At 37.6% G+C, this 25,578-nt stretch overlaps 1 protein-coding gene across 1 annotated transcript in view; it reads left to right on the top strand.

Annotated features, from left to right (window-relative positions):
- Zdhhc21 (zinc finger DHHC-type palmitoyltransferase 21) overlaps positions 1 to 25,578 on the top strand; it is a 48,962-nt gene that overhangs the window by 14,745 nt on the left and 8,639 nt on the right. The window contains exons 5-7 of the mRNA XM_059254484.1: positions 6,917 to 7,028; positions 10,011 to 10,149; positions 20,993 to 21,109. Of these exons, the coding sequence (XP_059110467.1) occupies positions 6,917 to 7,028; positions 10,011 to 10,149; positions 20,993 to 21,109 (368 nt within the window). The remainder of the gene's footprint in view (positions 1 to 6,916; positions 7,029 to 10,010; positions 10,150 to 20,992; positions 21,110 to 25,578) is intronic.

Genomic DNA, 25,578 nt, shown 5'->3' with positions numbered 1-25,578 from the left:
CTCCTTCCTGAGCCTCCTCCAGAGTTGCCCATAAGGCCTTGCTTACAGTATTCTAGGCTTTTCTAGTGTGTTCTCCCTAACTCTTCCAGAGGTCTAATTCTAAAACCAGTTGCACATTTTCGGTAAAGAGTTATTGTAACAATCCTCCCCTTAGAATCCAGTTCTTTGTGTAGTTTTGTGTTATTGTAATGAAATACTGATGGAGAAACGAGATCCATTTACCTCATAGCCTAGAGGTGCAGGGGAAGGTATCTATACTGGCTCAGCTTTGGTTGAACACCCTTGTGTCATATCTTCATGGATAGCAGTGGCAGAGATGCTCGCAAGAACAAGCAATCACGTTTCAGAGTCTGTCAGCGTTCACATTTCCTGTTCGCAGCCAAACTCTTAATACATAGACCTTTGTGTTCAAACTTCACCCAAACATGAGAATTAGGGAATCTCAATTTTTATAAGAGATTTTATTATTAAAAAATCAGTCTAATTGAGGATGATCTTGAATTTGAGCCCAGTTGAAGTACATGGTGACATAGACACTCACATTCACTGTCTCTCAAAGAACCATCCAGACAAACAAACAAATCTACTACCAATAAAGCTCTGAATTCAAACTCTTAACATTGGGGGAAAAGCCAAAAAACTAATAAATAAATAAATAAATAAATAAGCAAATAAATAAGCAAATAAATAAGTCAACAAGTGATGAAATTATAAAAGCATTGAACACTAAACAAATAATATAGTTTTATGGATTCTTTGTGTGTGTGTGTATGTGTGTGTGTACGTGTACGTGTGTGTGTACGTGTGTGTGTGTGTGTGTGTGTGTGTGTGTGTGTGTATGTGCTTGTCCTGGTTTCTTTATAGATGCAGTGACCAAGAACACCAGGGAATCTTGCTGACTTAGGGGGATTCACATTTTGTCTTGTCTTATTTGATGGTGGCAGTTTTCTTCTTAAGAGACCAAAGAACTTCTCCATTACCCAATTAAAACAAACAAATGAACTCTCTTCATTACATTTAAATTTTTTTTCGAAGTCTACAAGTCTCATATCACATGATTCTTATGACAGTTGAGGCGGATGAGCTGGGTAGGAGTGTGATTGTCCTAGGTTACCTCGCTGGAGAGTTACATTGCTGTCAACACACCTAGGACTGTCACTGTCTTCTTTTCAGCTGTGTGTGCAGATTCATTTTTCCTTTGTCATTCACCTTTTGTGTAATTGATTTGGGGGATTGGAGTTATCGTGTACTTTTTGGCACTGGTTATCGGACACATTTGTAAGTATGTTTTTTAACTTAGTAAAATTGCCAATTTAACATAGGAAAATAATATAGCGTGACAGATGTTGAAAATATAGAATCATGATTTTTAGTGAAATCTTGAAGGTTAAGCAGTTTCATATAATTGGATTCTTCAGAAAAAGAAACTTAAAGCCATAATCCTTACATGTTATTAACCATATTTATTGAATCACACAGGACTACTTTATATACAGTTTCTTCTTATCTTTTCTTCATATTTCTTTCTGTGTGTATGAGAGAGAGAGAGAGCGAGAGAGAGCGAGTGAGAGAGACCGAGAGAGCGAGAGCGAGAGCGAGAGCGAGAGCGAGAGAGAGAGAGAGAGAGCGCCACAATGTGTATGTAGAGGTCAGAGGACAACTTTTGGGAGTCATTTCTTATTGACTAAGATGTAGAATGTAATAACCTTAGGAAAGCATTGGAGCAGGGTGTCCTGTCTCTACAACTACATGGAATACTCCAGACTGGGTAGCCTGCAAGCTTTTAAGCTGATTCTGCTACCTCTGTCTCTCATCGACATGTTGGTCTTTTTTTTTTTTGTTTGTTTAAAGGATACTGTAGCTAGAGTTTTCCTTCCTGGCCCACAGTCATGACAAATGTCTGACACTCACCAGTCCCACAGCCGCTCAGACCCAACCAAGTAAACACAGAGACTTATATTGCTTACAAACTGTATGGCTGTGGCAGACTTCTTGCTAACTGTTCTTATATCTTAAATTAATCCATTTCTATAAATCTATACATTGCCACGTGGCTCGTGGCTTACCAGCATCTTCACATGCTGCTTGTCATGGCAGCAGCAGGCAGTGTCTCCCACTCAGCCTTCCACTTCCCAGAATTCTCCTCTCTCCTTGTCCCGCCTGTACTTCCTGCCTGGCCACTGGCCAATCAGTGTTTTATTTATACAGAACGATATCCACAGCAGCATATTTTTAGCATACATGTGATCCACTAAATATGAGGTGAAGTTAAACACAAGGTTTTTTTTCTCTTGAGAAGGTCCTTGGAATTTGATTTCAAAACCTTTGAGCATGTAGATGTAGTAGTCAAATGAGATTATTATACATATATATTATTAAAATTATTTGCATGTATATTTGAAATAACAAGTATAAAACGGTAACCTAACTTAGAAATATCACTATCATTTTCAAACTGTGTGGAATAATCTTATTTGAGCTCTTAAAAAATGGCTTTGTTGAGGGGACGTGCTGTGGATATTGTTCTGTATAAATAAAACACTGATTGGCCAGTGGCCGGGCAGGAAGTATAGGCGGGACAAGGAGAGAGGAGAATTCTGGGAAGCGGAAGGCTGAGGAAGACACTCCCAGCCGCTGCATGACAAGCAGCATGTTAAGATGCCGGTAAGCCACAAGCCATGTGGCAAGGTATAGATTTATAGAAATGGATTAATTTAAGATATAAGAACAGTTAGTAAGAAGCCTGCCACGGCCATACAGTTTGTAAGCAATATAAGTCTCTGTGTTTACTTGGTTGGGTCTGAGTGGCTGTGGGACTGGCGGGTGACAGAGATTTGTCCTGACTGTGGGCCAGGCAGGAAAACTCTAGCTACAGGGATGTCACCTGTCATTTAATTCATTCATTGAAAGTATCCAGTTTACTATGTGGCCATCTCCATAGTCTGCTTTGGGACACTTTTACAGCACCACTGACAGAACATGCTGTATTTTTTTTAAATCGAAGATTTTGTTTTGTAATACTGTGTCACAAGTGTTCTTGGGTTTTACAGGAAAGGAGTGGACTTGAGTGCCCTGCATACTGGAGTTTGCTAGTCTGCTAGCCTGGGCCCTAGCTTCTTAAACTGTGGGTCCTGTAACTGAATGTGGGGCTCAGGAAAACTTGAGCTACAGTAAAAGATTTCTGAGTTGCAAGCTTAATTCTAAATCAAATGAATGATGAATCTGAGGCACCTTTGGTAGCATTTGCCTCCACCGAGCTGGGTGGAGTCACTGAGTTCTAAATGCACAGCCTTCCCCTTGTGGATGCCGCCTGAAACACGTAGGATCAGAATCGTGGCTATTATATTATTATATGTGTGGATTGTAGGGTTTTTAACTGTACATACAACGTTTTCTCCTCTTATAGAAACAGTAGTCTAAAGAAAACAAGGACTTAGTATTTCCCCACCATCATTCCTCTGCATGCATGTATCAAATGAGCATATCCTGGGTTTATCGTACTGGAATGTTGGATCTTAAATATTGCTGTTTGAAGAGCTGGGTGAGGTGGAACATGCCTATAATCTTACTCAGGAGGCAGAAGCAGAAGAGTTACCCACAAATTCAAGGCCACCCTGGTCTACATAGTGAGTTTCAGGCAAGCCAGGGTTAAATAGCAAGATGTGTTTCAAGAAAGAAATTTGGCCGGGCGGTGGTGGCGCACGCCTTTAATCCCAGCACTCGGGAGGCAGAGGCAGGCGGATCTCTGTGAGTTCGAGGCCAGCCTGGGCTACCAAGTTAGTACCAGGAAAGGCACAAAGCTACACAGAGAAACCCTGTCTCGAAAAACCAAAAAAAAAAAAAAAAAAAAAAAAAAGAAAAGAAAAAGAAAGAAAGAAATTTGTATTTTTTGCTTAAATTTTTGACTTGAGTTTCATTAAAAAAAAAATCAGTAAATGATTTTTGGCTTGGTATTATGACAGAATTTCCAATAATTTCTGAAATGGCTTTAGACGGTCTTATGCCATATATGTGTTTACGCACAGTGTTTTCAGTGCTGAAGATTATAAAATCAAAATATCAGTCAGCTGCGAAATATTTAAAAGCTTTCTGTCTTGCAGTATCAAGTATTCATCAAAACTTTCTTTTGTGAAACAAGCACAAGTATTATTGGTATGAAATTCTTTAAATGTTAAAATCTTGTGTAAACCAAATAATTGCTTTCAAATAATCTGTGATTCATCAATAATGTTTGATTTGTAAACTTATTTACCCATATAGCTGGGGTCCTATAAAAATGTCTGGTGAGAAGGGTTACAAGTGGGGCAAGTTAAGAGCCCTGGTTTGGGCAGCGAAGTTACTGTCCTTCTCTATAGCCAGATGTTCTCTTCCCTCAGGAGGAGGATGTTAGACATGGATAAAGCACTGATTCTCCATCGACTGCTCCATGCTAATTCATCAGAAAATGATAGAATGAAAACATGTTTGTGTTTTAAGGATTGATTTGTAGAAATTGGCCCACTGTGGAGAATCTCCTTCTGTCTGCTTGTTTGTGGGAATTGTCAGTGTCAGTGTTGGGTGTCTGGTGTTGAGTGTAGCCGGGATGTGTGCTGGGGCCACTGTGCAGGTGTCTCCATCCTGTGTGCTGTAGCAAGACCAGCTCCAGGTGTTTGCACTGCTGCCATAGTGTCTCCCATGATAGGTTTCCATTAAAAAGGAACTGTAAGAGATCGTTTCAGATAGTTCATTGGGTACAGATGTACTTTTACTTACCTGTTTCTTCAAAACGTCTACAGCAGTGTTTTCCTCACACTTTCCTGTTAAGATTGGAGTATGCTGATCTATTCCCAGCCATTAAACCAAAGTAATAGAACTTAAAAAGGGAATCCTTTCAGAAAATTGAACGCTATTGTCATCTTCTTTTAAAAACATTTAGAATCTTTTTTAAAAATTTAACTTTTGTATTTGAGCAGGCATTTAGTGATTCCCACTGTATGCAAGGGCCACACTCTACATGATAATATTCTACATCCCACACTCTACATGATAATATTCTATATCCCACACTCTACATGATAATATTCTATATCCCACACTCTCCATGATAATATTCTACATCCCACACTCTCCATGATAATATTCTACATCCCACACTCAACATGATAATATTCTACATCCCACACTCTCCATGATAATATTCTACATCCCACACTCTCCATGATAATATTCTACATCCCACACTCTCCATGATAATATTCTACATCCCACACTCTCCATGATAATATTCTATATCCCACACTCTCCATGATAATATTCTACATCCCACACTCAACATGATAATATTCTACATCCCACACTCAACATGATAATATTCTACATTCCACACTCTCCATGATAATATTCTACATCCCACATTCTCCATGATAATATTCTACATCCCACACTCTACATGATAATATTCTACATCCCACACTCAACATGATAATATTCTACATCCCACATTCAACATGATAATATTCTACATCCCACACTCTCCATGATATTATTCTACATCCCACACTCTACATGATAATATTCTACATCCCACACTCTCCATGATAATATTCTATATCCCACACTCTCCATGATAATATTCTGCATCCCACACTCTACATGATAATATTCTACATCCCACACTCAACATGATAATATTCTACATCCCACATTCAACATGATAATATTCTACATTCCACACTCTCCATGATAATATTCTACATCCCACACTCTACATGATAATATTCTACATCCCACACTCTACATGATAATATTCTACATCCCACACTCTACATAATATTCTACATCCCACATTCTACATGATAATATTCTACATCCTACACTCTACATGATAATATTCTACATCCCACACTCTGCATGATAATATTCTACATGATAACACATGAGAACTGCTGTGTCTGTCCCTTTACTGTCAGATTATGAAGGTAGTGGAAGCATAAGTGCTGAAATTTTAAGAATTTCATAATGGTAACATTTCATGTTAGTAACTGCAGAAAATATGCATCTCATATAAGGAAGCAATTATTTTATCTTGGAAGATGAATAAATAGTTTTTGTGGATGTGGTTAGAACCATTTATAGTGAAAACAAAGTGCCTTTTCTTTTTACTTCTGTAAACCTGTCGTTGTAGACTGTTTCCCAGTACCCCAAAGGAAATTACTAACTGGATAATAGGCAAAGCTGATTCCAGTACTAGGAGGCTGTAGCAGGAGCTTTGGCAGTTCAAAGCCTGCCTGGGTTGCATTGTAGCAAGACCCTGTCTCATAAAAACAAAACTCATCTTGTTATTTGCATTATATACTAGTGATATTTCTAACCTTCACTTTTTTTTATTGGGTGTCTTCTAAATCCAATATGACCACCAGCCTATTTCTAATACATATGTTCAAATTAATTCATTAATAATTAAAAAATAAAATGCTTCAGAGAAATATTTATAAGATTGATTTCAATTTATTTGTCTACTGAAACTAAGACTTAGTCTTATTTCTTCTTTAGTGCTCTTAGATAAAATATTTTGTATAAATTAATTGACTTATAAAATTCTAATGTTTTGATTGAGTTTCGAATTTTATAAGATTTTACTTATATTCTCATGATTTTTTTCAGAACCATGCTTTCTGTCATTTACTTTGAAATGATGATTTCTTATTTTTGTAAGGTTAAAATAGAAATGTATAAAACACAGAACTTGTAGCAGCAGTTATGGCAAAGGTACTTGATTACTTTGGAGACTCAGAAAAAAGAGAAATGTCTTGGAGAAACAAGTTGAAGAGTCTGTGGAATTTGGTTGCTGAGTCTCAGCATCACTCACTGCTGTAACTGCGTCTCAGCACCGTCACTCTCCTGCTGTCTTCCTAACTGGGTCTGCTCTCCTTCTCAGAACGGGAGCTCTGGGAGCTATGCAACAAGTGTAATCTGATGAGGCCAAAGCGCTCCCATCACTGCAGCCGCTGTGGCCACTGTGTGAGGAGGATGGACCACCACTGTCCTTGGTGAGTAGATGACCGGCAGTGCTCACAGACAGCAATAGGATTACTGGTGAAATCATCCTGAGCGTGTTAGTGCACATCTGTAATCCTAGCACTCAGGAGCTGAGGCAGGAGGATTAGTTAATGAAAATAAAAACAATCTGAGAACCTTCCAGCTTTAAGCAAAAATAATACTTAGGTCATTCCATTAAATATTCTTTTAATAAAAAAAATGGTTCTTGCAATTTCCAGAGCAAATTATCTGTAGAGATTTATCTTTGCTAACAAGAAGACATTTGAGCAGAAAACTTCAGAATTAACACACACCAAATATACGGGAGGACTAAGGTGCTCACATCAAATGAGGCAATTTGTGCAGAGCATTTGGTACATGGACTTACCTAACAGCTGTTTCTCTTCCTGAGGTTCTGAACCGCAATGGCCACTGCTTAGATTCCTCTTTCTTACTCGTTGAAGAACAACACTTTTCAGATTTGCTAAGAACTCCCTTCCACTCCTTATGCCTTTTATAGTATTTTCTGTTGGATATTATTAACATTTTGTGCGTGTTGGATATATGTAAGTGCTAATTAGCTGTTTCTGTGGAACTGCCAATATTTTTGGCCAATAGGGGGCTCTGTTGTAATATTTAAAGACATTCTGTTAAAAAGTAGATTTAAAAAAAACGAAACAAAAAAAACCCACAAATGCTCTGAATCTATTGTATTTCATTTCAGATTTGCTAAGAACTCCCTTCCACTGTCACAAAACCTCAAGTACTTTTATTTAATAAAAGTCACAAAAATCTTTTAGCAAGATACTATATTTAATTCTGCTTCTCTAACATTGGATCTTGTTTAAATATTTAAATTGGTATAGCATTAATAAACTGATATAGCACTTTATAAATATATGTCCATATATATTTGTACATACATACATGCACATATATATGAAGTTAACTATGTAATAGCACCCTTTAACTTAAAAAAAGATATTTACCTGCATTTGGCTAAAGAAGACACTTCACCTTTGTCTAATGATGCTTGTCAATTTCACTTCCCTTATTTATAATAACTTTATTATGATAACTTTCTTTTATTTATAGCTATATTTTGATAGCATTGCTAATTAGCAAGCTTGTAGTTTAAATTGTATTTTTTAACTATAACTGTTTATTTTAATAGATTCCAGAGACTAGAAAAACAGAAGAGCATTTTAAATAAAAGTACTTGAGGTTTTTTAATTGTGTAAGTCTACTATAAGATACTGTATTCTATGTCATACAGTGTTCAACAAAATGTGCCTCACATTTTAAATAGATCAGTTCTCAATTAATTAATTTAAACCTCAGTGATAGTTACAGCCACAGTAATAGTACATGAAAAATACTATGTGAAATCTGCATTCAGATAAGTAGTAATCACATTAAAAAGTCATAGCACTTTTTTTGTATTAGTTTTCCTAATGAACTAAAATGATATTAAATATTCATGGTACAGTTGGGTGTTAATCTTCCTTACAAGAGAATACCATAATTTAAAGTTTAAAAACATCGTCTGGGCAATGTGCCTGTTAATACTAGTGATATATTTTTAAGAGGTAAAGAGCAGCTTGTTGGTGAGGAAATGAAGCACCCTTTAACTTGAAGTGTGATGTTGAGATATTTCTGTCCCCAGGCTTCTTGCTTCTAGTGTCTGTTTCAGGGTGTTGGTGGGAGGAGAGGGGAGTCGACAGAAATTGGAGATTAGCAAGGAAGGTTGACAGATCTCGGCTTGGGGATTTCCTCCATTGAATTTCGTACAGAGCGCTGCTGCGTCCACGGTATTGGAAGCAGGGGGTTCTTAATGTTCTCAGAACTTCAGCATTGAACTGTCACAGCTTCAGAGTCAATCACGAGCTCTCAGACACTTTAACGGCTTCGGTTTTTGTCTCTGAGCATTCTTTCTAAATAGTTTAAGCTCAGGTGGACAGATGGATGTGAGTGCTCTGTGCCTGTCAGGGCTCCTTAGATGCTGTCTCAGAGCCTGTTCTGGAGCCTGTGGAGGAGAGAAGGGGTGAGGCAGCAATAGCTGAGAGCCTTTTCAGGTGTGAATGAGCTCACTTCTCTTAAAGCCTCTCTTGAAGATAACAAAGCTTTGAATTGTCCTGTTTATCAAGTATGTGCTCTGTAGCCTCACATAACCACCCATAAGCATTTCAGCTCAGTTCTATGTTTGATTTTTAAAAATAATGCAAAACTACACATCTTAAAAATAACAATTTAAGGTACAAATTGAACTTGACACACATATATATCTTCATATAAATATATATACATACATATGTAGACGTATACACATACACATATATATTCACACTCCCTTGGTGATAGTATAGTCCTATTTTGAAAGGAAAACATTTATATAATTTTGAGAAAAATAGTTTCATATTGGAATTTTAAATTAGATTTTTTCTATGGAATCTTAAAATATACTAATTTTGTAACAGTAGCATTTACTAATTTTAAATCAACCTTGACAATTTATGATTATAGCATCATCATCTTCCTAGTTAGACTTTGCTATTGTTTTGACAGAGTACATATAAGTGGTTTTGAATACATTTTTATTTTCAGCAGCCAAGGATCAATTTTTTTATAAAGTAAAAATATAAAAATAAAATTTGTGCCTTGCAATTCTATCTAAGTAGTAAGTTTGAGCTGTTTTCCTCTAAAGTATTCAAATTGCTCTCTTCTGCTAGAGTGCTCTGTAGAAGGGCTGGAATGCCAGAGAGAGGTTCTCCTTGCCCTCTTGGTCTCACTCTCTTATAACTGGATATCCTTTGGCCAGTGGCCTAAATGCTGTATTTCTCTTCCCATGTCTCTAGCTGGCCTCCTTTGGAAGGAGAAGGCACTTTATAAATGTGGATCTTTAAGTAGTTGGCTTTTAGGTTTGGGAAAGGCTTCCCTTCCTGATCCTGATGTGAGCACCGTACTAAAGTGTGCGTGTTTCTTTCTTTTTCCAGGATAAACAACTGTGTGGGTGAGGACAACCACTGGCTCTTTCTGCAGCTCTGCTTCTACACCGAACTTCTCACTTGCTACGCACTGATGTTTTCTTTCTGCCACTATTATTACTTTCTTCCACTGAAAAAGCGTAATTTGGTAAGACACGTTTCTGTCCCCAGTGTCCGAGCAGCTGTGGTGTACACCTGTAAACATGGTGGTTCCTCGCAGTGCAGGAGTGCAGGCCGACTAACAAAAGCTGTGCGTAGACCAGTGGACTCTGCACTGGGGCCGACAAGGTGTCTCTGGTTCTTTCTACACAAGTCTCCTTATGGTTATTTGTGCTGAGTAGATTTCTTCAGAAAACAGAATCCTAGCTCTTTTAGTATACAAGTCTTAGTTTAAAAATAGCCTAAAATCGTGACTACAAAGGAAAAGTATCAAATTGTTGTTTTTTTAAAAATAAAAACAGATATAGATTAGTTTTTTATTATACTTTTTTACTATTATAAAAATTTCTTCTCTACTTCTCCCAGACCCATCCCACCTTCATGCCTACCCAAATTCATGTTCTCATTCTCTCTTGTGTTTCTCTCTGTGTTTCTTCAAAAACAGAAGCAAAAAACCAAGACAACAAAGACCACCAGACCATAACCAAAACAAGAAGACATAAAACATGGAGTCTGTTTTGTATTGGTCAGCTCTTCCTGAGCATTAGGCCTACCCTGGAGTGTGGATAATTAATTTAATTTTTAAAGGTTCTCAAAAGTAGTTAACTTTTTGAGAAGAGGACTCCTTTCTCTCTTTTTTGTTTTTGTTTTTTAAGATTAGATCGTGGCATGTAGCCCAAGGTGGCCATGAACTCTCGGCCTTCCTGCTCAGTCTCCTAAAGTGCTAGGATTACAGGCACGTGCTACTATACCTGTTCTTCTGCCTCCAGCTCTCCTCAGTAGTAAGATGAATTTCTAGGATGTTGTAGAGCAGTGTTCTCAACCTTCGTAATGCTGCAACCCTTTAATACAGTTCCTCATGTTGTGATGACCCTCAACTATAAAATTATTTCTGTTGCTACTTCATAACTGTAATTTTGTTACTGTTATGAACTGTAATATCTGATATGCAGGACAGTCTCAGGCAACTCTTGAGAAAAGGGCCTTCAACCCCCAAACAGGTCACAACCCACAAGTTGAGAACCACTGTTCTAGAGTTTTCTTTAGGTACACGTCATTTAAGCAATGCCCAGACTTGCCTACATGGTGATGCTGTTAGCAGCTCCAGAGCCTTTGGTTTTTTATTGTGTCAACATTGTACTGTGGACTTCTCACTTTAGTGTTCCTAATGTTTACAAGAGAAAATTGAGGCTAAATGGAATGAAAGAGGTACTGGACACAGAAAGGGAGGGGAGATTGCCCAACAGTCGTATGTTATTTTCCATTTTATTTGGACTTTGCTTATATTTAAAAAAAAATACTCTGTGTGTGTGTGTGTGTGTGTGTGAGAGAGAGAGAGAGGGGGGGGTGGGGGGAGACAGACAGGCAGACAGACACAGACACAGAGAGACAGATGGGGGAAAGCAGGAAAAGAGAGAGAGTGTGCATGTGAGTGCATGTACAGAGATACAAGATTGAGAAAGAAGAACAAGTGGAGGGGTACTCTCTCTCTCTACTATTTGTTCTGTTTATGTCTTTGTATGTGAAATGTCATGTGTAGGTGAGCCGTTAAGCTATGAAATGTGAGTGATGGGAGTCTCAGTTCTGTGTGTGGTTGCTTTGGTGCACAGGCTTGTTCTGAGACTTGGCTGTTATGTGTGGCTGCTGACCTTAGTGGTGCTCTGTTTTCAATGTGATTGGATTGTGATTAAATATGGTTATTAAATATTAAGTATTCGGTTATTAAAACTGAATGAAATTCAGAAGACAGTCTTGCCTCTTGTTGTTACTGGTCGTTAACCCTCAAGCTCCATGCACGTTGGACAAGTGCTTGGCTGCTCAGCTGTAGCCCCAGCCTGCTTGTTTGGAGGCAGGCCTCACTAACTGGCCAGGTTGATCTTGGGCTTACTCTCACTCTGGTGCCCAGCCAAGCTTGGAATCTGTAGTCTTCTTGCCTCTGCCTTCAGAAAAGAGGCTTGTAAATGTGTGTCTTTAGCATTTTCACACTGCAAATACAGTGCCTGTTTCTATTAGAATTTTAGAAATGATTCATCTTGCTAAGGTTAATCTGTGGCACAATTGGTATTAGTTAGAACATGTGAGTTTTCCAAGGAAACTGTTTGTGTTATAGCCTCAGAAGTGTTTTAAATTTTTCAGGGGGCATAAGATCGTAGTTTTTCAAAAAGAGAGGGAAAAGATGTAAGAGGAGTCGATGGAGAGGAAAGATCATGAAGAGAGGCCACCTTGCAGGGCAGGGCGGAGGTCAGCAGCCTCTGCCTCTGCAGGTTAAGTGGATCTCCATATTTAGCTAACTTTGTTAGTAGGTTTTACTGGGGGACAAACCAGCTATTCTCATTTTTCCATGCATAATCTATGACTACTTTTGTGCTACAACAAAGTTGAATGGTGGTGGCAGACTGCATGGCTAGCAAAACTCAGAAGTATTAAAGATTTGGCTCTCAATATTAAGCTTGCTGACTATGGTAGTGGAAGGGTCACTTTGAAAACAGATACTCTAGGTTCAGACACTTAGCTTCTCTTATTATGTGTATAACCTTTAACCCCTCTGATCTGTAATTTTGTTTTCACACTGAAAAGTGTGATTAATAATGAAACTAAATAAGTTAATAAACATATACAGCCAGGCATGGTGAATTTTGTCTGTAATCCTAGAATTTTGGAGGCTGATTGCAGGAGCATCAGCAGTTGAGGGTCAACCTCAGCTACATAGCAACTTTGAGGCTAGCCTGGGTTATATAAGACCTTATCTCAAAAAACTAAAGCAACTAAGAAAAAAATATGATATATGTAAAAATACCTGGTAAATAGTGGATGTTTAACTTATGTTACATTGGCTTTACTAAAACTCTCAAGCAGAGAATATTTTCTTTAGCCTATTCATTTTAATGAAAAAATTACAAATCATTGAACAATATTGTTGGGGGTTTGGTGACAGACAGAAGAAATTCCAGTAAGAAAAGAGAATGACACAATAATACTTATGTAGAAGCTTTAGAAATTTGAAATTGCACCAATTCTTTTTTCTTGAATATTAGAGAGATGAGGACATGGCTTAGTGAGCAGAGTCCTCGTGGCCCAGTGTGGTTGCACATACTGTAATCCCAGTGCTGGGGCTGGAGACAGGAGGAGCCCTGGAGCTTATGACCAGTGGTCTAGCCTAATTGGTAGGCTTTAGGCCAGTGAGGGAACCTGCCTCAAAGTGGGTATATTGCCTTCCCAATGATACCTAAAGTTGTCCTCTGTATCACCCTACATGAACATGGACCTGCACACATGTGTACATGCACACTTGCATGCACACACACATAATTTGAAAGATAGGAACTTTGGGTAAATTAATGTCAATTAGAGGAAGAATTATATTTTAAAGTAGAGAAACTGGTTGTAGGTGGCATTTGAATGTATTTTCATACATGTACTGTGTTTTTGTACATACATACTGAATGTTAGAAGAAAGATTAACAGCATAAAATATATCAAGAGATTAAAAATACTAGGGAAAAAATAACGCAAAGCTATGTTTTTGAAACTCAGATAAGAATAATGCAGGTTTTTAATAGTAATAATATCTTAGTATTAATGACAAGTTATCAAAAATGTTGATTATATTAAAGCTATTTTGGTCAGAGTAACTCTGACCAAATGGTAATGGAATATTACCATTGTTTATGCTTAGTAATGTTGAACAGCATTGTTCTCTTAGCCTAAGCTTTTTCAAGCATGTTGACATTAAGTGGATTGCTTAATAGTTTATCTTTTTTTTCCTGTGCTTACCTTCCTGTTAGAAGTGATGGAATGGCAACTTAGAAATATTCTTTCCAAGATCGCATGCATGGAGGAATCTCTTGCATGTTCTTATTTAGACATGTTTTCTGAGCTAGGGCTGACAGTTCATTCATATAATCTCAGGCTTGGGAGTCTGAGTCAGGATTGTCATGAATTTGACATAGTGAATCTCAGTATGAACTACTTTACTTCAACTCTCCTAGGACAAATTATCCCAGTTATAATCCTGAAAGTATCTTCATTTCTTCCATTTTAAAGGGTTTACTGGTTAGCACAGGTTAGCACAGATAAACAATTGCTTTCAGTTAAAAAATATTTCTATTGTCTGTAGTCAAAAGTTTCTCCGGTCCCACCCATCCCTGTGGTCCCACAGCTGCTTATAAAATAACCATTCAGAGGCTTAATATTATTTACAAACTGTATGGCCTATGGCAGGCTTCTTGCTAGCTAGCTCTTACAACTTAACCCATTTCTGTTGATCTATAAGTTGCCACGTGGCCGTGGTGTTACCAGTCTGCTGGCATCTTGCTTCTCCTTGGACAGTAGCTGTTATCTCCTCTGCCTCTGCCTTTCTACTTCCTATCTCTCTCTTGGATTTCCTGCCTGGCTATAACCTGACTTGCCATAGGCCAGAGCAACTTCTTTATTAACCAGTCATAGCAACACATATTTATAGTGTACAGAAAGACATCCCACAGCACTACCCCTTTTCCGTCTAATCAAAAAGGAAAGTTTTAACTTTAACATAGTAAAATTATATATAATAGAAAAGTTATCAAACAGGAATTACAGTTATATGGTTTATTTGTATTTGGCAAAATTAAAGAAAATATTCTATCTATTCTATATTTGTAAGTCTAAGGTTTCTTATCTAATTTATCTTTTTATCATAACCAAGGAAAATTATAATTATAACTGTCTAGTCTTCAACTACATCAAAGACCCCAGAAGGATATAATATTACCTAAGTAAACAGGAAAAGCATTGTAAGCAACTTCTAAAAATCTAGAATGACAGAGACAGCTGACTGCCTGGACAGTCACCCAAAGTTCCTCTGCAATGTTGGGGGGTCTATCTTCAGCCTAATCATGCAACACCAAGATGCCCTAATCTATATAAATAAGAGTTCTGTAGAGTTTTAAATGCATGTGGCCCTAAGGTTTGAGTACTATTGGGCTCTGGACAGACTTTATAGTGAGATAGAGATTAGCAAAACAGAAAGAAGAAAAACAGTGTGAGACAAGAAAACTATAAGAGGCTTAGTGGAATGGGCAAATTTGGGGTTAAATCTACTATAAAATACTGACTATAGCAAGTATTGTTGGGCTAAGTAATAGTACACTGTTTTTTATAGAAGTCCTTTTAAAGATGACATTGTAAAGCGTTACCACTAATTTTAGTAGGGAAGTCACCATTACCACGTTGACCTTAACAGTAATTCTAGTCCATATGTATTTTTTTGTAGGACCTTCTTCATACCCTTTTCATTTTTCCTGTGACCAATAAAAACCTGTGGCCTGCTATTGAGTATGTGTGGACAGCTGGCCAGATAGTGTCAGCCCTCTTTCATCCACCTTCTGCCCCCTGATTACTTGAGATGTGAGATAAGAGGCCCAGGCTCTTTTGGAGTTAATGAGTGCTGGGCATCCTTTGTGCAGCAAGTGTGTGCTTGACTTTGATCCTTTGCTTTTGTCCTGAGAGAAATGGGAAGTTTCTACCTGCTTTTCTGGATCGGATCCCCTTTCAGGTAGACAGGTGGCAGCAGAGTGTCTTTTCTCCTTCTAGATCCAAAGCTGAGGGCTGGTCTTCTAGGCTGGGAAACAAAGTGTTACCAACTCTCAGGTGCCCATTAGTTTTGAAGATGAAGGTGTTTATTCACTTAAAAGAATAGAATTGCCCTGTGAATGGCACTTGACCAGTGTTGGTGAGAAGCTTGTAGATTATGAATAACTCTTGAAAAAGAAAATTGAGAGAAAGCAGGCTGTTTGCAAATTCTGGGTAATGAACCATTTGGGAATCTAGTTTTCCATTTCTTATTTTCTGTTTCTAGGAGACCTCTTTCTGAAATGGATTATTTTAGTTTCTTTGCAGTTATCCCTGTTTTTCTTTTTCTTACAGTAACTTCATGCTTTAAAAAAAGAATCGTATTTCCCCCTGAGGTATTGGGGAGTGAGCCTAAGTTCTGTGCATGATTGACAGGCCCTTCAGCACTGGACTGCACTCCCTGTCCCAGGCTTCATCTTGATCTTTACCTTCAGAATACCACCTTTCCTGGCTACTTGTGAAGTTTTCGGGAATACTTAAACATACCCGTTGTTGAGGGAAGGAAGGTAGAGAAAGTATAATGGCATAGTTCAACATGAATTGATACCCCAAATAGAATTTCTTTCTTAAACTGATTTATATTGTAGGTCTTCTGCTAAGGACAGCCCATGAGCTAAAAAAAGAAAAAAAATTAGTTTATATGATTTATCCTCATTGAAAACAGTAGTTTAAAGATTCCAGGGACTGGATAGATGGCTTAGTGTATAAGAGCACTTGCTGCTCTTGCCGGATCCAGGCTCAGTTCCCAGCACTCCTCTAGTGGCTCACATTATCTGTAGCTGATGTTGTCGGGGATCTGACCACCCTCCCCTGGGCTCCCTGGGCACCAGGCGCACATTCGGTGTACATACAAGGATGCAGTCAAAAGACTCAGGTGCATGATGTAAAATAAATAAATCTTAAGTTAAAAAATTCCAAAGATCGCAATTAGTGTAAGAAAATAATAAATGAGTGTCCAGAAATTTTCAGAAACTTGAGTAACAGGCTCAGTTTTTAAACAAATAGGATGAAATAATCAATTTGGGAAAATGTGTAAAGTGTATAAGCTTTAAGTCTAGAAAAGCCTTTAAAATGTTAGGCACTGAATTTCTTTAACTTTTTCATGAGTGTAATGTTGAGTTTTTCTTAAAACTCTTGAAACTGATGTCTTACTTTAATTATTGGAATAAAAATTATTATAGGATTTAACAAACCCATTGTTTGTGAGGTCATTTACTATTCTAATTAAATAAATTAAATGAATATTGAAGAAGATGAACTTTAATCTTTGGCCAAGGTCTATATGTGACTGTTACACATACGTATAAGAGTTTCATCAGCAGATTTTTAGTCACTTAGTGTATTACTGAAACAAAAGAAAACTGCAGATTTTTAATTAAATATGAAGGAAGGTATCACTGTATTTAGAGTAAATGTTCTTAAGTTATATCTGGGGCATAAATCTTTCATCAGTCATGTATTTTCCTACTTTTATCTTAGATTGGGTAATTCTGACTTGTATACACTTGGAATAGTGAGAAACATCTCTTTTGGAGTGTCCCTGTGACTGGTGAGATGGCAGGGACTCTGTGCTTATCTGTTCACAGATCTGACAAGGTGATTGGGCTGGCACTTCTGGCATAGCAAGCACCAGCCTGCAAACACTGCTTCTGTTTCCTCTTGAAGAACTTTGTTTCTAGGGTTGGGAGGGACCAGTGTCTCAGGTAGCCTAAGCTGCCCTCAAACTTACTATGTAGCCCAAGGCGACCTTAAACTTCCGATTTCCCTGCCCCGTCCCCAAGTGCAAGCATTGTAGGTAAATGCCACCGTGCCTGGTGCATCTGAAAAGTTTCTAGGCAATTTAAAAGATGTAATTATAGATTTGAAGTATACGATCACACTACAAAATTTGCTATTAAAAGAATGACAAGCCAATAGATTCATACATTGATGATTTCTTTTCTTTTTTTTTGAGGCAGCCTGCATTTAATATTTTTATCTAACATAAAGACTGCTCATTCTATCTTATAAAAATGTCATATAGTTTAAATTTTAAAACATGTATACCCACTGCCTACTAGATATTGTAGCCGGTAATTACTATCTATGAGAGGGAAAATCCATATTTTTAAGTAAATAATTTGTAGTGTTAAAGTAGGAGTTACACAGCTAATCATTTGTGGAATGCCACTTCAGTTCTAAAATTATGCTTTTAAAATTATTTTTAGATGAAGTAGATTCAAATTAACTTCTGATTGATTCTTTTATAGTTATTTTTATGTGAAGGTCAAAATTATACAAATTACATTTAATGATATGTGAGCAGGGGTAACAGAAGGTAACAGAAGGGGACGAGGAGGGAGAATTTAAACAAAGGACTTGCTGCCATTATTCCTAAGAGAGAAATAAATAATGTGCAGTAGCCATCCAGATTCTTCTGCTAGCAAGATACATTACTGCTATCCCACCTGGTGGATGTCTAATAGTGTCACTATTTGGATTTTGTGTCATAGAATTGTGCCACACAATTCTTTGCCTAGGCTTTTGGCAAAAAAACAAAAACAAAGACAAAAAACAACAACAAAAAACAAAGAACAAGAACAAAACAAAACCAAGAAGATTTGATTGCAAGTATCTTTGGATATTTCTAAATCTCATAATTAAAAAAAATTTTTTTTGTATAACCATCCTTAAAGGTAATCTGACTCTTTCAGCTGTTTATTGCCATTACAGTACTTTAGGCCTTAATGATCTTCATTTTCTTATCGTGTACAAGGTCACTTATTTGTTAATGCTCCCTGAAGAATGGAGAATACTGATGAAATACATATTTAGTTTATGAACTTTTGATAAGTATAACAAAGAAGAACGTGGGGTTAAGATCAATATGAAAAAAATAAACTATTAATGCTAGTGTGAAGGTAATCTAGCTTCTTTGTTCATGTGTACTGACTTACTGCTGGGGATGTTGTCTGTATAACATTTACCGGTATTGGTAGACAAAAACAATCTAATCTAACAGTTGTCAGTTCTTTGTGTCAGTGGATTCCTTTTCTGTTTTGACAGATGGAACATAGAAACCTTGTATAAGCCCTGAGCATGTGCTGTAATAACAGGATGGCTGTGCACGTCTCCATGAGACTGTTTCTGTGGCATCAAGTTCTAAATAGAGTAGCATTTCACATGGGAGACACAGCAGCTCTCGCATCTGAGACTGTCAATCTCCTTGAGTTTAAATGGTTAAAACCTGGGAGCACTGTTGCCACTGTCTTAATTCTACCAAACACTGCAGTGCTGCATTCAGTTATGAATCTAACGAGAAAATATGTTACCCAGTTTCTTATGAATTGCTCCATCCTTTTTAGAAATCCTACTGATAAAATATGGAAAGATGAACAAGACAATTTTTCTTAAGTATTCACTGTCTGCTTGGAAATTAGGTGCTGGTCGCATTTGTTCAATAATAACAAAGTTGCACGTACATACATATATACAAAATGTAATGTTTGATTCTGGGCATTCATTGATAGTCACTAGAGAGGTATAAATTGTGAGTTTCCCTTTAGATATTAATTTCCATTAGGATGTAATGAGACTGAAAGAATTTATGTTCCTTCAAAGAACGTGGGAGGAGAGGAATTACATAATAAACTTCTAAACACTCCAACTATATTTTGGAATTAATAAACTGCTGTGGGATGTTCTCTATGCTGTGAATGTGTTGCTCTGATTGGTTAATAAATAAAGAACTGATTGGCCAGTAGCCAGGCAGGAAGGATAGGGTAAGCGGGACAAGGAGGAGAAGAATTCTGGGAGGTGGAAGGCTGAGGCAGAGAGACACTGCCAGCTGCCACCATGACAAGCAAGATGTAAGGTACTGGTAAGCCACAAGCCACATGGCAACTTATAGACTAATAGAAATGGGTTAATTTAAGATACAAGAACAGCTAGCAAGAAGCCTGAGCCATTAGGCCAAACAGTTTAAATAATATGTGTCTGTGTGTTTATTTTATAAGTGGGCTGTCAGACTGCCAGGGCTTGGTGGGACCAAGAGAGAAAACTCCAGCTACAATAAACAAAAGGCCCAAATATGCAGGAAAAATAATACAGCTATACAGATTTTTAAGACTAAAATAAAATGTATTTTATTATAAAATGAATTTTCATATCAGCATTAATCTCTGCATATAAAGGTGGTTATTTAGTCATTTTGAAAACTCAAATCTCTATGTTAGATATGTCAGATGGGATCAAATTTATTTCTTTTCTTAGAAAACAAAACAACCCAAATCCCTCAGTGATAGGCTGATTCTCATGGGGATGGGGCAGTCATTTTTAAGGAAAAGACCATAAGCACACAGTGGTTGTATTGGGGCATCCTTCCCTCCACCTGTTGCATCTAAGAACTGGCTGTTTTACTTACACGTTTAACAGCAACAGGCTCCTGGAGAATCCTAATTCAGGAACCATGATGCCAAATAAAGTGTTTTTTTGTTTTTCTGTTCTTAGAACGCAGTTCACTTTAAGAATCCTCAGTTCCATTCCCTGGAAATGACCAAATGACCTTTGCCTTATCACAGTTCCCGTTCCCCACCGTGTTCCTTTCCATCTCTGCAGGACTCTGTGCCCACACCTCCGGTAGTACAGCGTGGTACATTTGGGAGTTTTACCAGTGTAGTTCTGGAGCGTGTAAGGCACATCATTATTGTTGACCATGTGTGTCACAGGGCTGACTAATGGAAGAATGAATGGAGTGTGCTTGAAGAGGCTGTCCCCGTGTACTGTTATGCAGGTTTTCCCCTCATTGGGGTTAAATTTGATAATTATTAGGGATTTGGGTCACTTGAATTTTAATATTATAAATCATGTCTGTACATTCCAAAATTTTGGCAGTGTAATAACAAACTTTCTGCTGTGGACCAAACATCCCATACTTTTTGTGATTTTTGTTTTCTGCCACAATGTTTAAAAAAAAAAAAGTAGCTTCTAACCCTGGTATTGAGAGAGATTGTTATTTAAAGATATAATGTAGTAGTGAACTCCTGTAGTGTTCAACTTTATTGTTGTAAGTTCTAAAGTTATTTTTGAAAATTTCTAATATTTGTGTATTGATGACATGGAACAAGAGGAGGAGGTGGTTTCTTTAAAGCAGGAAGGGGAATACTTAGGCATGACATATTGGTTATGACTTCAACAGTAGGCAATTCTGCAAGTCATTTTTAAGACTTTCTTTCTCTTTGTAGGACCTCTTTGTTGTTCGGCATGAGCTGGCTATCATGAGACTAGCTGCGTTTATGGGCATTACTATGTTAGTTGGAATAACAGGACTCTTTTATACACAACTGATTGGCATCATCACAGTAAGTATATTTTTTATGTAAACTGACATGTATGAACAGATGATGTAATTGCGGTTATAACTAAATGATGATGTAATAACTAAAAAGTTATGTGAAGTTTACAAGTTAGAAGAGAATATTACCTACAACTGTTAATTATGTATAAAGTATACATAAAATTTTGCACCCCTCTTAAAAATTAGCCGAGTATTTTTTATATGACAGCAGACCTTGTGTTTATAGTCTTAATAATGACATATACTTTTTTCTATTATTAGCATCTAGTGTGAAGTAATTTTTTCTAATCTTTTATACCACACCAATCATTTTGTTTTCCTATGTTACAAATAACAACACTATTTCAACATTATGTTTTCCTTTAAATTATTTAAGATAAATTCCCAATTGTGAAGACAAACATTTTACTTACTAATTAAACCATTCTTTGGATGTCCTAATTGATTTATTGATGGGCAAACTAATTTAATAAGTCATTATCACTGTTTAGTATGTCTAAAAGACTGACAGCTCCTCCTTTTATATTTGATATGGAAAAAAGTCTTGAAGGAATGTAAGGTCTACTCTGACATTCCTCTACATTGGATGCAGTCATTTTTCATACCACGTAATTGGAACATTCCATCAACCACTTGACAGTGTCAGGTCCTATTCTTTTCATGGGTGCATTTATTACATGTGTTTCTTAGGTCAGTTTGAGAGTATAGGGAGAGAAGCAATGGGAGAGAGAAGACTGGTGTACTTGCTGTAGTGTCAGTCATTTTTTAGAAGAACCATATTCACACCCTTTTATCATGACAAAAGAGATTGGAAAATCGGAGAAAAATTGTAAGGATTGAAAAAAGAATACTCTATTGGAGAGAAGTAGGTCACGTGGGCTTCTTCTTCTTTTTTTTTTTTTTTAAGATGTGTACTACCAAATCCCGCCAGAGAGTCAATTCTTTTTTTTTTTTAATTAATTTATTTATTATACAGTATTCTGCCTGCATGTGTCCCTGCAGGCCAGAAGAGGGCGCCAGATTTCATTACAAGTGGTTGTGAGCCACCATGTGGTTGCTGGGAATTGAACTCAGTACCTCTGGAAGAGCAGTCGGTGCTCTTAACCACTGAGCCATCTCTCCAGCCCCCAGCACGTGGGCTTCTTAAATATTATTGGAAGGAGTATAAATTTTTTTTTTTTTGTTTTTGTTTTTGTTTTTCGAGACAGGGTTTCTCTGTGTAGCTTTGCGCCTTTTCCTGGAACTCACTTGGTAGCCCAGGCTGGCCTCGAACTCACAGAGATCCGCCTGGCTCTGACTCCCGAGTGCTGGGATTAAAGGCGTGCGCCACCACCGCCCGGCCGGAAGGAGTATAATTTGACTTAACCTTGTTGGAAGGTGAATTGTCAATGCTTATCAAAATTTAAGATGTACATTTCTTTTGACCAACCTTGTCAAAATAACCTTGTAGAAGCTGTGCATTTGAATGTATGTAAACATGCTCAGAGGGGCTGCAGCATTGCATTATGTTTAACATCTATATTGCATATGATCATTTAAGTGCTTACCAGCATATAATGAATAAAATAAAGAAAGAAAACCTCAAAGCCTACCATTAAGCAACAGTATTCAAGAATTGTGGTACTGACCTAAGGATGGACATATATGTACATGAACTAGAATTGAGAACTATACAGTCCCGTGCTATCTGTAGAGAATTGGTTTCAGAATGCCCTGTGGATACCAAATCTGCAGTAGGTGCTAAAATCCCATATTGGAATAGCATAGTATTTGCACATACATCTTCCTCTATCCTTTATAATACCTACTACAATACCAATGCTATATAAATTGTTGCTATCCTGTGCAAGTTGTTTAGGGTAAGATGTCTAGACAAGTCTCTGCATGTTCAGTGTGGGTAAAATTTCTTCCTGGTATTCTAGGCCCGTGGTCAGTTAAATCCACAAATACAGAACTCATGAAAATGGAGGGCCAGCATAGTATATATGTATGGTCAATAGATTTTTGATTTAAAAAAATGCCAAGACTGTTCAGTGCAGAAAAGATTAGTCTTCAACAAATGATTCTGGGACCGTTAGATATTTACATGCAAAAGAATAAGATTGTCTCTATGCTTCATGGTATAAGGAAAAAGTTATCTCAGAATGGATTGTAGTGCTGAAGTGTAGAAGCTAGAGAATAACTCTCAGAAGAAAACATAACCAATAATCTTAGAGCACCCAAAGTGAAAACTACCAGAGAAAAATATTTGGACTTCAACAAAATGACAAACTTTTGTGCTTCTATTCAAGGCAGTGTGAGTGGACTTAGAACTCAGTTGGTCTTCACACACTGATGTGGTATAATATTGTGCAGTGTTGCAAAGAGCAGCTCCATAGTTCTTTAAACAGAGAACCACAGAGTTCTTCTTTAGACTCAGCGGTTCCTTTTCCATATCCAGGATAAAGATGGGCATGTGTGTACACAGCAGCTTTATTCTGAGGAGCCCCAGACAGGAGGAAGTCCAACACTGTTGATTATATAGATGCCAGAATTGTGATTTGTCCATGAGAATATGAAAAGAATGAAATGCTGGTACATGATACCACACATATAACATTGAAGACAGATGGATTTAAAGATTACATACTTCAGCAAGTCTATTTGTGTGGAATATGAAGAATAGATACATAGAGGAAGAAAATGGCATACTGATTGCATAGGGTTTGGAGACTAGGGATGACAGTTTAGGGGTGTAGAGTTTCTTTCTGCAATAACAAACTTGTTCTAGAAGTGAAATACTGGGTCACATGAAGCCTATCTCCCCCCCCCCCCCGCACCCGCACCCCTACTGTTGGACCTTTTATCAAGTGAGGCGCAGTCCTCCAACAATGCATGAGAATTTCTGTTGCTCATATCATTGCCATCTCTTGATGACAGTCTTGGTAACTGTAGCTATTTTGGTGGTTTGGAATAGTACTTTTTTGCATTTGCATTTCTCTGATGATGGGTGTTGAACACTATATGCTTATTGGTGTTCCATGGAGTTTTGTGACATGTCTGTTTTAATCTTTTTTTAATTTTTAATTTTTTTTTTTTACCATTGTGTGTAAATATTCCTAATACCCTTTGGTAGTGATAATAATAAGTGACGTGGCTATGAAGAACAGTACTGAGGATAAGATTATTTTCCTAAAATTCTGTTCTCTCCTGTTATGCCCATTCATAAGTACTTAATAATGATGAGCTTCTAATTCAGAAGACATATCAAAATCAACAAGTTATGTACATTGCTTAATTTCCAACTTTGAATTTGCCAGAACCTATAGTGGATATTTAAATCCCTCAAACAGAAATTTTCTGATTCCCCTGTTCTTACTGTTAATAGTTAGGAGTGGACATGTGGAAACATTCAGCTAAAAGTGCCCATCACTCCTGAAGGCTGGCAGGCTTGTGGCTGAGTAGCAACTTCCTTCCCCTTGTGAATCCCCATTAACTTCCAAGACTATGCTTTGATGGCAATTATTTCAAGCTTTGTAAAGGGCCTCCACTATAAAGTTTGAGCATTCTGAGTTGAACATAATAAGTGAGCTATTTGTTACTTGCTTGGTTCTAGCCTGATACTATCACAGTGTGACATGTTAATAATTATTTTCAGATTGTATATATTTTTTAAATATTGAATAGAAGTTCATTGTATTAAGCAGGGAAATTGAGGTCATTTCTAAACTGAGGAGAAACCACACAAAAATACAACAACTTGAGACATTCAGAAACAGATGCAAGTGCTGAGAGGGAGGGAATAGATTTTGTCAGTCTGATATTTAACCACTGTACAATACTTATCATGGAAATTGTTCTGAGTTGTATTGAGGAGATAGCTCATTCAGTAGCCCAAGTGGGAGGACCTGAGTTTGGGTTCTCAGAACCCTACATAAAAGCCAGGTGTGGCAGCACCTATCTGTAGCCCTTGTGTTGGAAGAGGGAAGCAGGTGGAGCCTTGGAATTCATTGGCCATCCAGTCTAGCTGAATCAGTGAGTAGTAGGTTCACTGAGAGCACCTACCTCAAAACCAAAGTGGAGAGTGACTGCGGAAGGTACCTGGTATCCATCTCTGACCTTTACATGAGTGTGCACACGTGCACACACCCACACAAACACCACACATATGTGCAGGGTGACTGTACACACACACATATGTGCAGACACAGAGGGTGACTGTACACACACATGTGCAGACACACAGGGTGACTGTACACACACACACATGTGCAGACACAGAGGGTGACTGTACACACACACACACACACGTGCAGACAGAGGGTGACTGTACACACACATGTGCAGACACACAGGGTGACTATACACACACACACACACACGTGCAGACACAGAGGGTGACTGTACACACACATGTGCAGACACACAGGGTGACTATACACACACATGTGCAGACACACAGGGTGACTGTACACACACGTGCAGACAGAGGGT

Source organism: Peromyscus eremicus, chromosome 2, assembly GCF_949786415.1.
Source record: "Peromyscus eremicus chromosome 2, PerEre_H2_v1, whole genome shotgun sequence".
In the NCBI taxonomy this organism is placed as follows: domain Eukaryota; kingdom Metazoa; phylum Chordata; class Mammalia; order Rodentia; family Cricetidae; genus Peromyscus; species Peromyscus eremicus.
This window is presented reverse-complemented; position numbering and strand designations above follow the sequence as displayed.